This window comes from Clarias gariepinus, chromosome 19 (assembly GCF_024256425.1).
Source record: "Clarias gariepinus isolate MV-2021 ecotype Netherlands chromosome 19, CGAR_prim_01v2, whole genome shotgun sequence".
In the NCBI taxonomy this organism is placed as follows: Eukaryota; Metazoa; Chordata; class Actinopteri; order Siluriformes; family Clariidae; genus Clarias; species Clarias gariepinus.
In genome coordinates this window covers 6001889-6018973 of record NC_071118.1, presented here as the reverse complement: position 1 = coordinate 6018973, position 17085 = coordinate 6001889, and the positions used below count along the sequence as shown (strand labels likewise).

Here is a 17085-nt window from a genome sequence, read left to right as displayed (position 1 = left end):
AAATAAAGGTCAGTTTAAAGAAAAATCACTGCAAGCCTAATATTACCATGACATTTATGTTCATAATGAGCGTTTAAACCTCCGACCACTTAGGCTGTAGATGAAGGCATGATGGTCATGTTAAAAATAATGGCTCGTCCAGGTGGTGAATTTAGGTGTCATTTATGATCTTTTGGTCTAAAGCTTAAAAAGGTCACATAAGCATACATTTACATTTAATAATTACTTAACCAATTTATCTCTGCCAAAACCGGTTTGCTTCGCCGCCAAGTCCTGCCTGCCCGTCACAGCATAGAGACGCAGAGACACGCAAAACAGTTCTGCACCTTCTTCCAAGTCTGGGAGCAGAGGAGAGATATTTATATCCATATTGTTTCCTCCGAGATCCACCGACACTGCAGACCTACTTCTTCCCCTGCTTAATTTTCCCCCTCAGGAAGCAGGGGAAAGCTATAAATCCTTTCAAACAGCAGGATTTCATTACCTCGTTTACTAATTGGAACTTCATCCCGCTTCCTAACGTGGACGTATCAAATCGAGCAACATATCTTCACGAGGTGGATTATAACGTTACCGAGAAAGAGCTCGGAAAATCATCTCCTAGTTACACGACTTTAATTGCGGGCTGACAAAACGTCAGTGAATATTGTGTCCAGGGTTTTCAAGTGCAGAAAAAGTGGCTGCAAGGATGGAAATGTCAAGCCTTTAGTGTGGCATGAGATGGTGTGTTTGATAAAGCAGTCACCTGAACGATATGGACAGATCAGGAGTTCTCACACCGGGTTGCCTCAGTCAGTCAACTGACATACGAGCAAAATGTGACAGGCAGGTTTAAGATCAAAAGCACATTAGAAATAAAAATTAAACATACAAATAAAACTAATTTTGACATATTACAAAACTATAAACTCATACCATTATTCCACATGATCTTCACCGTAATTTCTTTTTAAATCATGTCCTCAATATCATTAAAATTGTATTTGTATTAGATTTAGGACTTTGAAATATTCTTTGGTCATTTTCATTTTTAGGACCCAAGCACTATGACATCAGGCCCATGTTGCATAGTGTGTAAAGGGCCCTCTTGTTCCAAGGATCACATGAGATTTTGCTCATTTCATTCACCCTTGCACATATACATGTGAAACCCGGAACAGATTTAGATCTCATTGAGCTTAACTTGCACTGAAGGTTATGGGCTCTTATTTTAGGTTAATGCACCCAGTGGATTTTGATGTCCTCCACCTAGGGGATTTTTAGTGTCACCAAAGATGGGGAATGTGATCGAGACATTGAGAGATCAAAAATCCCACCGCAATTTTGCATCCTCAAACAGGTCAGCCGTAATGATGCCTTAAACTTATGCGAAAAAGTGGCTAATTACTTTGAGCGACATCACATTGAGCGGCATTGTGATGCTTCCCCGGTGCTCTGCCATCAAGGTGGCCACTACCAGTCAACTGCTTCCCTTCAAACTGCTGTGCGTGCAATTTTTGGGACGAAATATTCTGTACAGTACGAGGTTCTACATATCCATCATTCTTCTAGCTAGCAAGACACGAAGGTCAGCTGAAGGTTAAACCAAGGTCAGCTGTTCTGAAATATTTTGCAAGATTTTTTGCTAAAACGGCATCAAGTGCATTTGCAAAACCCATCAAGCACCATAATGAAGACTTGGCTCTCATAAAGATCATCCCAGAAAAAGCAAGACCAGAACTTACCTCGGCTGCAATGGAGAAGTTCATTTAAAGTTACCAGCCTCAGAAATCAATTAAACAGATTAGAGCCATTATGGAGGCTTTACAGAGGATAAGTAGCAGACGCATCTTAATATCAATTGTTCAAAGACTAATGAATATTATGGATGCATTTAGCACTGTTTTACAATGTAGACAGAAATAAAAATCAGGAACGATCATGCATGGAATATTAAGGCGTGTCCAAACTTCTGACTTGTACTGTAAATATTTTATTAATATAGTGTATAAGTGTTTTTTAAACATTTTTCACCATGTTAATGCTAGTTAGCGTCGTTGAAGTCCATGACGCACTTGAACACTTCGTCCATCTGACTTGAAATAAATTTAAGAAGCTACTTCATGGGGAATTTAATACAATTTAAATGCGCCTACACAGAATGCAAAGGGAATTTAATTAAGCAGGTTTTAATTTTGTTCCAACCTATTTAAGAACGAGTGCTGTTGGGAAGCAAGCCGAGAGATAAAGATAAAAATATTCGTTCTGCTCATGTAGAAATGTGTGTGTGTGTGTTAATCTTCACTCACTCTGTGATCTCCTCGGTAACCGTGTGTTCCACCTGGAGACGCGAGTTCACCTCGATGAAGTAGTGCTTTCCGTTTTTATCCACCAGGAACTCGACGGTGCCGGCGTTCTCGTAGCCGACCTGAGGGAGAGGGAATAGGGGTTTAAAGACCTAATTGACTACTACCGAGTTAAAAAAAAAAAAAAAAGACAAAAGTTTTAAAGGCTGTCTATTAGAACAACAAACATAAGACCATCGAACAACATTGGAAAAATAATTCGCTAGGCAACGCTGCTAGCGTTAATGTAGGTTTATGTTTTCTCTAGAAACATCAGAGCGACCAGATTTTATTAGAAGCAAAAATATTGCCGGATCCTTAAGGCAACGAGATGATTAAACATTTAGAGCTGACCTTTAAAAAATGCTGGCTGGCTGCCTGAGAGCATGATTATGAGTAAGAGGCGAGGCTCGAGCAGGCTGGAGCACAGCAGGTAATCTGTTACCAGGTCAATTTTTTTTTTCTCTCTCTGCACAGGAGTTTCTCATGAGCCCGAAACCCAGATTGCATGGAGATGCCATGCAATAGATCTTCGGTCTGTCTTAGCAGACCGCACCTTCACGCCACTCTGATCACGTGCCTGAGCTCGAGCCCACAATCAGCGGTGTGTATGAAACACAGCCGGTTCCGGCACAACAATCACAATAAACTCCCCCTGGACAAATTAATCAGGCATTATATCTCAGTCCAAGTCGGGGGGGGGGGGGGTTGGCGATTAAAATGGGCCAGATAACCATCCAGTGCTGTTAATTGCGAGCTTGGTGTGATTTTGCAGGTGCAGCAGAACCGCTCTGCCTCATACAGCCCGCCGTCTCACGCGATTCAATTATTAACCTGCGTTTCCAGATGAGAAATATTTCCACAGCCTACTCGCTCTGCAAAACCAATAGTCTATAAAAAGGGCCCCTGATCCACTGTCAAGAGGTCACAAGTTGACAGAATGGGCAATGCTGTAGAGATCAGGGAAGGAATGATGGCTTTCCTTTCTCTAAGGTTTATTACAAAAGCGCATTTACTTGCCAAACTCTTTCAGCAGGGGTGAGAAATATGAAAAGAATAAAACAGCACGTGCTTTCATACTAAAACAATACACTACAATTTCCTTTGATTTGAAGTAAAATGCAACTTTTTTTTTCCAACAGAGAAACAAAAACCTCATCTGTCTCTCAAGACTATGCAAACTTTACAAGCCTTAGTACTCAAACACATAACGATGATCCTTCCATGAAGCTCATTAAATAGATACCAAAAAAAATTTATTACAATTCTGTTAAAGCCACACGATTATATTTGCTGTGTTAAAGCGACACTTCGCTTATTATTCTTATATAAACCTTTATGCTTTGTGTCAATTTTTCCCCCCTACTTAAATTTGCATGGAATTGCAAAAACACGCCGTCAAAACATGCCAAACCAGCAGGTAGTGAAATGAGCAACTGTGCAGCCATATTGGCCAATCATAATCCTGGAGAGGAGTGGGGGGGATAAAATAAATAAATAAGTCACACACTGCCGTCAAACAATACACGGTGCATACACCAACACCCTGTTCTGATGCATCTTTTTTTTTTTTTTTTAATGCAAAAAATAAATTAAAAAGCAGGAGTTTCCCCAAAAGTTCTCTTTTTTTCCGTTATGTAAAACATTACGCATGAAGAGTATTGGGGGAAAAAAATATAAAAATTCCACATGTATGAGTATTTCCAAATATTTATACACACACACACACACACACACACATACACATATATATGCATACATTTTGTATTTATTCATGTGTAGGCCTTAAATGATATGAATCAAACATACTAGCTCTAATGCATGACCCGTCACCATAATACTGAAATATGAAAATTAAAAACTTTTTTTTTGATCCAACTTTTGCCAAACCACCCCACTTTGTCATCAGCACGGCCTCAAATCACCCTCTCACCCTGGCAGTTTTGAAAAAGGGAACCCATCAATTGAGGCAGAGATCACTCACCCACCCTCTACCCAAGCTCAGAACACCGTCACTCACTCTGATACACAACACGGACAGAGGGAACTAAAAAGGGTTCGATAGAAGGGCCGGGATCCGTGAGTGTACCGTTACGACCACATAGATCCTGTTACCTAAAAGATATTAGCCATTTTATAGCCCTGATATGTCAAGTTTTCCTGCTCTACACTGTTCAGTTATTTAAGGCAGCATCAGAAATAGAGGACAGAACTCAAACGCATCTTCTGGTGTCCATAGTGCTTTTCTGTAATATATATACAAATAGTGATTGGAGTTGGTTCCATTATCGTTCATCAGTTTGAGTTAACTGATTAAACTGACTATAAATCAATCGTCAATCACAAACACTCAAGCTCAACACTATGTATCAAGTGAATTAAGTTTCTCAAACAAAAACAAGTTGCCATGAAGGTACATATAAATAAATTCCAATAGGTCTTTTTATCATAAATGTTCCTGCTGTGGGACCTAAGTTTGTCACTCGAAACAAGTAATGCAAGTAGAAAAAAAAATAACCAGAAAATGTAACCAGGGACTAATTCCACAATATTTGTTCTGCGCAAAAATGCATTCCAAAGTTCAGCCGAGACTTATGAAGCTTCCGAGTCCCACTCTGGGTCTTCCAAAGTTACTGTGCATGTCGTACAAATTTCATCATCAGACTTGGCTCTAGCATGTGAAGTTAATCTGCATTATATGTTGTGCTCGTGTGCGCGGCGGGTTAAAAAAAAAAAAAAAGTGTTTATCATTAAAATCGATTGCTTTAAATGGACACGATATTAACCTGATCATTGACTAGAATTGATTATGTGACATGACCACCATAACGCGAAGCACTGTGTGATCCGACACTCTTCTATTGAAACTGGGATTAACATTGAGCTACAGTAGCTACAATAAGCTCAATCAGACTACACCAACCAGCCTTCGCTCCCCATGTGTTTCAATTAACATTGGGTACCCATGACCCTGGGTCAACGGGGTTCCTACCTTGGTCCACTTTCAGTAGGAAAAGTGTTTGGAACATTTCACAAGGACTGCAGTTTGTTGACTAGCACATGGCTATTTGTCCAAATGTAGGGATTTGAGTGACGTTAACAAGGGCCAAATTGTGCCGTCTAGACGTCTCGGCCTGTAGATGTTATTAGGCTGCAGTGGTCATGGTCAGCACAGACCAAGAGAGGTCTAAGGAAGGAAAACCAGTGAAGCGGTGACCGTGTCATGGGGTGGCCAAAGCTCACTGATGCATGTGGGTGTGAGTGAAGGCTGGATCATATAATCTGGTCCAAATTAATGAAAATGTTAGATGGAGAGGCGTCAGAACATTGTGCATCATCGTTTTAGTGGAAAAACAGGCGACCTGCGCAATATTAAGTGGGTGCTCATAATGTTATGGCTGATTGATGTATATAAATAATATTTATACATTTTCTCCCACTACACCAGTACGTCCAGCCATGTTTTGCTTTATTCTTTATGTAAACATATGTAATGCATGATTGGACGATGCTATTTTCTCATGTAGCGCTGCCATGGTAAAAGGGCAGAAATTGATTCAACAGGTGTGTAAACAGAGAGGGTTAGTAATGATATGAAAAAGAAAAAGGGCTGTGAGGACAAGAACTAGAATGAGGACAGATGGCATTCCACAGAGAGGCATAAGAAGGGGCAAGGGGGGGCAGGGGAAATGAGTAATTACAAGTTTCACAGCTTGATACGATTTCTAATTACCTCACAGCATCCACGGTACCAACATTTCTGGGTGAAGTCAAGCACGCAAAAGTCAAGGGAGGTCACATGGAAGGATGTTCAACCAAGGCTGAACAAATAAATGAGAGAAAGGAGGACGAGATAAAAGATTACCTAAAAAAAAAGAAAAATAAATAAATCCTGCTCATTGACCATATCTCCCCCCTTCCCTACTTCAGCACACACAGCCAAGAGACAAGCAAGCAAGCAGAAAAGAAGTAGTCATGTCAAAAGAGGTGAACTCGGGTCAGGAATAAAGAGCGCTGAAGGATCCGTGTCAAGGCTGAGCTCCCCTAACTGCGCCCAAGACCGCGAGCTGCAGCTGTCACCATAGCAACTAAAGCTGCAAGACAATGTCAAATCGACTTCCACGAGAAAGCTACCCCACCCCGCAGAACAAACCACTGCAAATCTGGGAAAGCATCCACGCACGGAGTCCTGAGATAATTGGTGCTATGTTCGTAAGTGACACATTCATCTTGCTCAGGCCACGCTACGGTGTAATGAAGTTACCTCCTAGACAGGGACACAGCGGCTGGGTTGAACAGCACTACGGAGACAAAACGCAGGATTTCAAGTGCTGCATTTCTTTTTTTACGCGCCTGGTTCTTGAGTACTCACTTTCCATGCTTCTCCGAAAAACTTAATACAAAAATATATATATATATTTAAAATACCCAGACCGGTCTTAAGTCTAAGAGGTTCAAAAACGAGTCTGTTCAACATCAAATGTCTTACCAATCATTATAACAGAGCTGAAAGTCAATTAAAAGCACAGCTCGCAGGAGAGACACAGAGGAAAGGATCGGTGGAATAAGTAATAAAAGCAGGAGTAGGGTCAGAGCTGTGTAATCATAAAATGGCACAAAAGCACCCATAATTGGAAGTAGCACTAACTGAAAAGACTGTTCTTAATCCAAGATCATAGCGCAGAGATCCTGCTTAAACCCACCTTTAATATAGTGTAGTTAAGCAATACAGTTGCGATGGGCCAAGTATTAACGGACTCGTTTCAGTTCTCAAATCTGATTGGCTGAGCCATATCGAAAGCCGGGATACAGTTAAGCAATATCACCATGAGAGGAAGTGGCAACGGCCAACAGTTGTGATAAAAAAATAAAAAAATAAATAAAAAAAAATAGGTGAACATGGCTTTAAATTTCTTTCCGGTACTATGTGGCCAAAAGTTGAGAAGAATAAACCATGAAGGTAATGAACAGTTGTGTAAATCTCCCAAGTTTATATTTCCATTTATTCCGTTAATCCCAAATAGTCAAATGAAAAGCTAGAACGCCGTGTAGGATGTACAATCCCTCGTTCCATGCATCAAGTAGTGCCCATAATCAGATGTTAGAGAAGAATTTGGGATTCAGCTTTGTGTTCAAGCTAGTTAGCTCCAGAGCTCATGTCATCAGTATCAGATGTGTTTTCAGGTTTCCATGACCGGGTTTAACTGTGGGATTTTGGCAGGCAGCTGCTCTCCCCTCTTTCCTGTACTTCAGAAAGTAGTGAGTGCTAAGTGTTCGAACACATGTGATGTATTTAGTTCCCAGGTCCCAGTGCTGGATCTACATCTAGGCATTGGGCAGAGGCCCTTATCAAGAGCGACTTACATTTTTCATCTCATTATACATTTAAGCAGTTGAGGATTAAGTGCCTTGCTTAAGGGCCCAACAGTGGCAACTTTGTGGTTGTGGGATTTGAACCTGGACCCTTCTGTTGTACTCCATTAATCAGCCTGGTTTGCTATGATTCTACAGCGCATTAAAATGGAAATGTTTGTGCTATATAATAAAAAGGCATTGGTAATGGTTGTGTAGGCAAATGTCATGTGGTCTTATGCAAGATTGAGTCCTACTCCAGGGTGATGGAACATTAGGGTAAGAAAAACCAGATGAAGCCACTGATAAATAAAATGAAGTTAGCTGCCGACCTAAATGACCAGGTTTTTACATCTATGGAGTTTTTTTCTTTCCCCGATTCCACAACCATATCGCGGAACATAAACGGTCAAAGCGTGGTTCTGAGAGCAGGAGAAATTATTCCCCCCCCCCCCCCACACACACACACCACACTGTGCAACACCGTAACCAAAACTAAAGGTGGTCAAATTAAATGTTAGTGTGACTTCTTTTGGACGGTGTAGATAAACAAAAGCTTTCCCAGAGCACTAAGTGATTAGATAATTACATAATCAACTGAGCTGAAAAGGGCTCTGGAGTAGGGGACCGCACGTTTGACAATGCCATAGCCGTTTATAGCGGGAGACAAGAATGCATAATTGGCCTCTCTGGTGAGACAGATGGCATCTCTGTCCTGTCAAGAATAACGCTGCTAATCGCGAGTGGCTTTAAGTTCATGTATGCAGAAACGCAGAGACAGCAGTTTTTTCCGAGTGTGCTGAGCAGCTCAGACATAGCGTGAGCAGTTTTGGGGGAAAAATTAAAATCAGGAGGAAAAAAATTTTTTTTTTGCTTAAATACACACTATAATATGACCTTGTGAGATATATGCATACATGCAGCATGACCATCTGTGTGTGCATACATCCATCCAGTAATTCATTAAAAAAAAGAGGGTTTGATTAAAATCATGAACCGGGTACAAATACCCACAAGCAGAGCTAGGGCATTGTACCCAAGAGCACCCTCACGTGTGATAAAAATCACTGTAACACACTCTTGTGGCCAATTCCTTTAATTAAACATGCTTCCTCTGATCGAGCAGATGATGAAACCTGATGAAGTCTGTGTGTAACATCTCTCACACAGAGATACCCAGTCAGCTAGATCCCAAACTGGCAATCCAGTCCAAACTTGCAGTCCAGCACTAATTATTTAGAAGACTAATGATGGACCGTCTTCTTCCAGCCACGAAGTAACCAGACTCTCACAACATGAATCCCAGTCACCAACTCAACATGAGCCAATGCTGAACTCAATGTGGGAGTCGTTGTTCTGACATGCATTTAGAGAAAATCATTTCCTGCCATGCTGAAGGTGAACAAAGATAGACTGCAGCTAATTACTGGCTACTTTAAAAGGTTCCATATCATAGCAATTTTTTAACACGCATCTTAGAAGTGTGTTTAAGTTCTAGCTGATGTACGTTACACTTTTACTCCTCTCCCATATGTACACTTTCAGTGTATGTACATAAGCTACTGCTGAGCTATGCTCCACCATCAAGCTGGGGGAGGGGTTCCTCATATATGATGTCACTTTAGGGGGAAAGTCTTACTGGCTTGTTAGAATAGAAAAACAAAAAGGACGGACATTGTGGGGATCATTGCCTCTTGTGATGCTGACCAAATCAAGCAGAGATTTTAAATTAAGTAAATGTTTAGGTCAAAAACAGTCAGGAGATTTTTGTAATTCATAGAGAACAAATAAAGGGGGGGATCTAATGCATTCCTCATTTTAGTTACTGAGGAACATTACAGGAACATCAGCGTGTATAGCGTTGCGAGATTTAATCTAATGGCACTGATGTGATGCACAAAAGCACAATGTGTTCAGAAGCATTTAGCATTAAAGATAACCATTTAATGACTGCTTCGTAAGCATGTACTTGGAAATTTTCTATACTTTATTTATTGAAAAGGGGCTTAATTACAGAAACATTAAGGAGTTTTCATGGTGCCTCCGAAATGTTTTAAAGGCAGTAAAAACAAGAAAGTAAAAGAGCAATAGTACAGTGTAAGAAAGTAGTGCAGTTGGCAAAACTTAACTCGCACCTGCAAACTGAGGATCTTCAGACAAATACTGTGCATTCATATTTCCATTAATGCTTGAAAAAAAATTAAAACTTAACAAAAAATCAGTTTTGCGTACCATCCCATCCTCATGCATTTTCTTAATTAATACTTAAATTTAAGCAAATATGCACCAATTTGAGATTCAGCAAAAGAAAGATTTTAGATTAATTACAAACATTAATGCATCTCCCATTCAATCCACAGTAGAAAACCAATGGACTGACAGTTTTGGCTCGGACAAGTCATTCCAGTAATAAAAAAAAAAATTAAGCCAAATGCATATGTCCTTATACAATTATGTCAGGAGAATAATTACACATCTGCAGTACAATTCATTTTGTTCAGCATATACGGGCTGGGCTCAGCCTGGCAGGGTCACTGCAAGGGGGCTCAGTTTTTCTTCAATACAAGCGAAGCGTGCTCCAAAGGAAAAGAAAAATAAATCAATAAATAAAAAGGGAAAAAACAATTAAAGCTGAGAATCACTGGGTTAAGCCATAATCTCAACACAGCTGTATTATATGGCAGAGAAAATCGTGTTATGCCCCAGAATGCTTGTTCGTGTTTACATGGATCTCAATGTTTTTAATAGAGACCCTCCCTAGAACCCAGCATGGTCAGATAATTCTCCTCTGAGAAGACGAGAAACGCAATAAAACTCGAACCATCCACTGGCAGCACTTCATGATTGAGCATCACTGTGGACATGGACGAGTCTTGATGCCGATTGCTCTTGGACAGGTCTGTAATCACAACCTCTGATTTGTTTGATCGGCTGCCTGTCCATAATGAATCAAGCTGATAAATTCCTTTATTACAAAGATAAACAGGACACCAAAGATGCATAAAGTCAGTCCTCATAAATCAGCAGAAGAATGATTCTCCAAGTTTCCCGCGTTAGAACTTGGCCCTCAAACAGATGAATAGCCAAGTCGACTCGAAACTAAGTGCTTCACAAATGCTGACTCTGGCTGCACCGGGTTGGGTGTAAAAGATGTGTACATAGGAATGAGGGATGGCCTTAAGTAAAAAAAAAAAAAAAAAAAAATTATATACACTCCCGTTATATTTAAAAGTTTGACTGCTGCACCGTCATCATCACTTTTCGTTCAAGGCTGCCATCTCCCCAGTCCCTGATGTGCAGGTGGGAACGCGTTACGTCAGGTTTGTAACTGCGGTGCGAGCAAAAACAGATGCGCAAAAAGATGAGAAGCAGCGATTCGCGTTACGTCTGGTAATGAAAATTTCAGGAAGAGATAAACAGAAACACGTATGGAAGGAAACACTCATTCGCCAAAAGACAAGGTTCAAAACTCGACCATCAGCTAGAAAATTGTTTACAGGTTTTTGGGGGATTCTTAAGAGCCAGTATTGGAACATTATCAGGAAAAAAGTTCAACCATTAACAGTGCTTGTTAAAGAGCTGAAGCCTTAACTTCAGATTAAACTGTTATCCGAGGGCGTTGTGAACCTGCATGTCCACACACTTAGGAAGGGAACCCGAAAGCAAACGACAAATGAACGATGTGCATCGCAAAAAAAAAGCGAGTAGATCATATTGGGAAAATTACGCATTTGTCTAATTTTCTAAGTAAATAAAGCTAAAAATTAAACGGCAGTGTGAAGTATTGGGATTCCAGACCAAGACAACGGTTCTGGAACAATTGCAAGTAACTAATAAAAGTCACATTTGGTGTCGAGCACAATCATGGTTAACCTGCCATGCGGACGTGTTTAGCATCCAAAAGCTAATCGCTTGATATTCCCCTGAAAGAACAGCCATCACAGTGAAGGAATGTACCTTTAAGGCTTTTCGCCTTGGTATTTAGAACGCATTTAACTGCTTTTGTAGATATAATGCTACTTGCTGCCTTTGTAAACTATGAAATAAAGCTTCAGTCATCGAACCATGACACCAGCGATGAGTAATTCGCCTGAAGAATGCTGAACCCAGATTGTTAGTAATGGAAGGGATTATGAGGAACAGCGCTGAATAAAATGCTAGAGAGGCTCCGACTGTCTGAACACTGTCTCTGCAAAGCCTGACCAACTCTAGTCTAACTTTCCTCTTCCCTCTCCTGTGCCATATGACGGAACAGATGGGGAGGAATTTCATCGCTTTCTCACAGTCTCTCCAAATCCCCTCGTTTCGCACTTATGAAAAACACATGCGCGTGTACTCGCGCTCTCTTGTGCCGCTACACGCAAGAGTGTTAATGGAGAGGTGTTACTCAGAGCTAATCAATAAACAGGGAAGATTGTGCGAGTGCAAATTTTTAATTTTTTTTTTTAAATAGAGTCAGATCGCTGACTTTATTGACCGTGACATCGATCATTTTCCTCCCTATAGGACCTCAATAGACTTGAAATATATCAATCAGGATGTGATTGAAGTGTGGAATTTGGTTAGACCTCTAATAAAAATATTACATTAGAAAATTACAGCCAAGTGCATCATTGTCGAGGTCCACCATCAAGAGACATTGGATTTAACTTGTTTATTTACTTATTTCACGACAGACAGCCAACCTTAAAACGTGCACCACTCAGATTAAGACGTTGCTATAAAACATCTAATAAGCCTTTCCAGTACTGAAACAGGATTAATATAAATGAAAATCAAAAGAAAAGAACAGTCTCATGCTCAAAAGAATACCACATTATCTGTCAAACTTTGTGGAGTCACCTAAACTGCTTTGTCCCGTTTTCAGCATCACAAGGGGCTTGGAACCTCTGGGCATGAGGCAGGGTACACCTTGGACAGGGTGCCAATCCATTGCAGGGCACACATTACAGGCACTTGGGGAATAGCAATTAGCCAAATCTGCATGTTTTTGGACTGTGGGAGGAAACCTGAGAACGGAGAGGAAACCCACCAAGCACGGGGAGAACATGTAAACACTATGCACACAGACCTGATGCAGGTACCGAACCCAGGACCTTGAGGTGCAAAGCGACCGTGCTAACCACTAAGCCCACCAGTCATGAACACTTAAGTGCTATAAAACGAATAAATTTTAATTAGCAGCCTTAAGACACTGTTGCAAAGCAGCTTTACAGAATCAAAGAAAATTATGGAAAGGAGTTCAAATGTGTATAAATCAGGGCAACGGTGAAAAAAAAAAAAAAAAAAAAAAAGATATCCCCAAAATGGCAACAGGAAGAAACCTGGAAAGAAATTCCAGTATTTAAAAAAAAAAAAAAAAAAAGGGATGTTAGGTTGTCCAGATACTTTTAAATCTGTAAAAAACTTGACTGCTGCATTTAAATTCCATCATGATGTACAGATGCAGTTATGAATGTTGCATCACTGCCTACGGTACTCATGAAGCCAACTGTATATACATTTTCTAAATGTAATACTTGCATTACATGTTTTTTGTTTTGTTTGTTTTGTTTTTTTAAGAGACCGGAAACACAGCTGCTTAAATGTTATATAAACACAGTACACAACTTATTAACCGAGCGCATTCAAATGATTAGGAGTATTAAACTATGCATTCATATCTTCACTTTCTATATACACATGCATTTACGAAACGTACAAATTGTCCTCTTCTGCACGTTCCCCAAATCACGAGTCTGCTCTGCACCTACAGCTCCATAAACAGAGATGCCATTCATATCTTGCTCGTAATTCACCAGCATATGTGAAATGTCACGGAAAGCTATGCATGTGTGATTAAAATTCCGCATTAATTTACTGTTGCGCGTGTGCTTACCTACATTCACAGCACAGACTCTCCAACACAAACCAACAGTCTACCTCCTCACACGTCGCACTGGTTACGTTCTCGGCCTTGTTGCGTTTAATTAAAATCATTACCTTGTACTAAAGCGAACACATAATTCCTGTCACAATAATTAAAAATGCCATAAGTAAAAACACTGCAATATGGCTTAAAGAAAACGATGGAGATTATTGTCATGGTTACATTCCAACATTTAAAAGCTTCAATTTAGAGCTGCATTTCATTTCTTGATTGCATCAACATAAGACGTATAATAAAATAATACCCCTAGGCTGGTCAGTCATTTGTTTTTTTTGGTAAGGTTGTGTATTAATTAATGCAAAAGTGTGTGTAATTGCCATACCTGCTGTAATACACTATATAAAATGCTGCAAACTAGGAGAAGATAAGCAGAAGGGTTTGAGTTATTTTTTTTACTGGAAATGACGAACATGTGCCAGAAATTGTGCTAAAATACAAAGTGTTAATCCATAAAATGAACCTTTCGTTCTGGTGTGACCTACGGTCTGGAAAATGAGGCATAAACAATCTTTGCATCTGTCCCCGAGTGAACTGAGATGTTCAATAAATGCTACAGACCGTGCCGTTTCCACATGGCCGGGAAAAAAAAAAAAAAAAAGGAAATCTAAATGAGCTGATTAAATGAGGAATAGGAAGCCCATTAAAAGTAGCACATACAATTGCAAGGACTCCGCTATGAAAAGCCACCGTCCTTGAGCCTCCTGCTCATGAGAAGCCCCTTCAGTCCATAGTTAATGAATTCTTCCTGTCAAGAGTGGCTTTACAACAGCAATTCTCCCCCCAAAAAGCGTAATGCATTGACATTTTCACGTTACGTAAGCTTCATTTACTGATCATTAGACGATTACCAGAAATCGGCTGCAAACATTAAATGGGCAACATTAAGCGACGCATTTCGATGTGACTCATCCAATAGATTCTGAAAGGGCTTTTCATAAGTGGCAGGCACAACAGCTCTTTAAAATGATTTATTTCTTTTTTTTTTTTTTTTTTTACTTTAAACAAGTGCAACGTGCACACGCAGAACAAACAAATGTTTCACAAACTTTCAAGAATTTTAAAAAGGATGACTAATCCTATCGCTCTTCATTTCGCATACACCCATTATTTAAAATGATTAAAACCCATGTTAAGCACTGAATTATTGAGCGTGCACATATTTAATTAGTGCAGTCAATCAATTCAGAATTGATCTAGGTAATAAGTTATAATCTGTGATTACTAAATTTACCATATTAAAATACTTAAATTTACTTGTATAATAAATGTGCAATGTTAGAATAGAGAAATGCATGCAACTGGTTAGAGGAACCAGAATATGCAGTTTTATACATCTTTCCTTTCAAATTAACAAATGTTAATGTAAAATAAAAATCTCTTAAATGGGACCAGTGGCTGGGTAGCATGGGGTGAGGCAAACCCACCAACGGTGGGGCTCAAACCCTATTCCTCGAGGCTTAGCCTCCTGAGCCACCACTTCCAAGGCTTACATTTAGGGAATTTGTTAAAATGGTTCCCTTTGAAGGTAGCTCGAGCACACAACTTTGAAGAAACATCAAACGTGCTGAACGGCATGTTTCATTATAAAAAAAAATTAAAACTAGATGGAAGTTTAGATAAAACCAGTCATCTTATTACCCACACCTAATGTGCCATCACCACATAGCCGGGTAAACTGTTTATGGGAAGCCATTAGGGTCCAACTTGGTCATATGATTAAGTTGCATTAAAATATATATAATAATGTAATGTGTTAAAATTTTACTTCACATGCATCAACACGTTAGTATTGATGGCCCTAGTTTTAATGCATACGAAAGCCTAAAATGTCCCAACATCATCAAATGTCCCATCATCTCTAGGGTAACGGACAAGCACTTTCTAATGATAAGCCACACAATGGATAAATATGTTCCACAAACAGGGAATAAAAATAATAATAAAGCAGCCTGGGTTTTAGTCATCACTGCAAAACAATTTTCCAATCATTGCAGGAAAACAATGCAAAAAGTCATGCAAATAAGTAATTTAGTTGATGTTCAGATCAGACCCTGTGATGTTGGCCATGACAACTTTGGGGTCTTCAACATGGCCTTGATTCCTTGATGGTGTGAACCAAACTCAAGCCAGTATGTTCACTTTTATAACCACATCACAACCGTGATGAGCAGAAAAGCGTCCCAAAATCCACCACCTTTTATGATTAAAAACATGCAGGTACATGGAAGGTATGATCGCATCTGTTAAGTGTGATGAAAGAATGGAATACATCAATTCATGGCAAAAAAATTAGTCAATGAATTTATCACATTTTATCTCAAACAAACGCAATGTCCATATTTTTAATGATGAACAACTTTAGGTACATACTGTACTTACAGTAAGTAGATGACTGATCATATCTTGTTGCAGTACATTTACCATTTTGTAACCGTCAGCGTGGTCAACTAAAACTCTGGACTAGGCACCACCGTGGAGCTTTTACTTACATAGTGGTCTAGGTAATAAATTAATCATCCGTCCACCCCTGACCTTTTTACCTTTAAAGAATCTATGATTATGCATGACATTGAATCTGGAAACACCCCAATTCCCTCCCAAATGTCCCAATTCCATCCTTATCCTTGTTGCAGCACAAAATGTCGAGCCCAGGCTCTCGAGTGGCTCAATGAAAAGTGGTTGGCGAGGATGCGGAACGATCGCTCTCATGCAACAATCAGATATGCATGGGCATCCGCAAGTTCATACAAGCGGAAGGGCCAGACCCTGCTCTTCTTTGAGTGTGTTACACTGCTCTCCAACACAGTGTCGGCAGCAGTTCAAGGAAAAAAGGGCAATTGGAGTCACATCCAACAAAGCATGTGACCATTTTCACCCTCCCTGGCTGGCATCAGTCATTGATGGGCGAATGCCCCATGACATGGGTAGGGGAATAGCATCTGTGCAAAACCTGTTGAATTGCTCATCCAAATAGATGATCTCAGACCAGGAGAAATCAAGGAGTTAATATGCCAGAAGAGTAATTCCAGTTATCCATCTGCATTAAGCCAAATGTAATTTGGAATCTGAAGCCAAGTAAGACAAAATGTATCACAACGAGCGCCGTTTCAAAGCCAACAGTCATCCTCTAATAAATTGCATATCGATCCATGCTCAGTTTAAGCCTCAAGCCTGTTTTTGCATGATCAACACAATCTCACATCCTCAAAGCAGTTTACTACCCACTTATATGGTGAATACTTTACATTTAGCTCCATTTTTAGCCATTTTGTTTGCGTATATACAAGGAGTAAAAAAAATAAAAAATAAAAAACAAATCTGTACTCTAGTTGCAGAATTTGTTTTATCCAATTAAGCTGCGAGCCACGAATGCACTGCAGTCTTCACTTCATCACAAGTGAACCTTCATACTTGTAGGGCTGCTGTCAGGGGACCAAACAAAAGTCTGACCAAACCAGATCAGGACTATAGGGAGGATGC

The 17085-nt window shown here is 39.9% G+C and overlaps 1 protein-coding gene across 1 annotated transcript in view; it reads right to left on the bottom strand.

Moving 5' to 3' along the window:
* Positions 1-17085, bottom strand: part of pcxa (pyruvate carboxylase a) — a 161294-nt gene that overhangs the window by 126227 nt on the left and 17982 nt on the right. The window contains exon 8 of the mRNA XM_053478152.1: positions 2289-2407. Coding sequence (XP_053334127.1) covers positions 2289-2407 — 119 coding nt within the window. The remainder of the gene's footprint in view (positions 1-2288; positions 2408-17085) is intronic.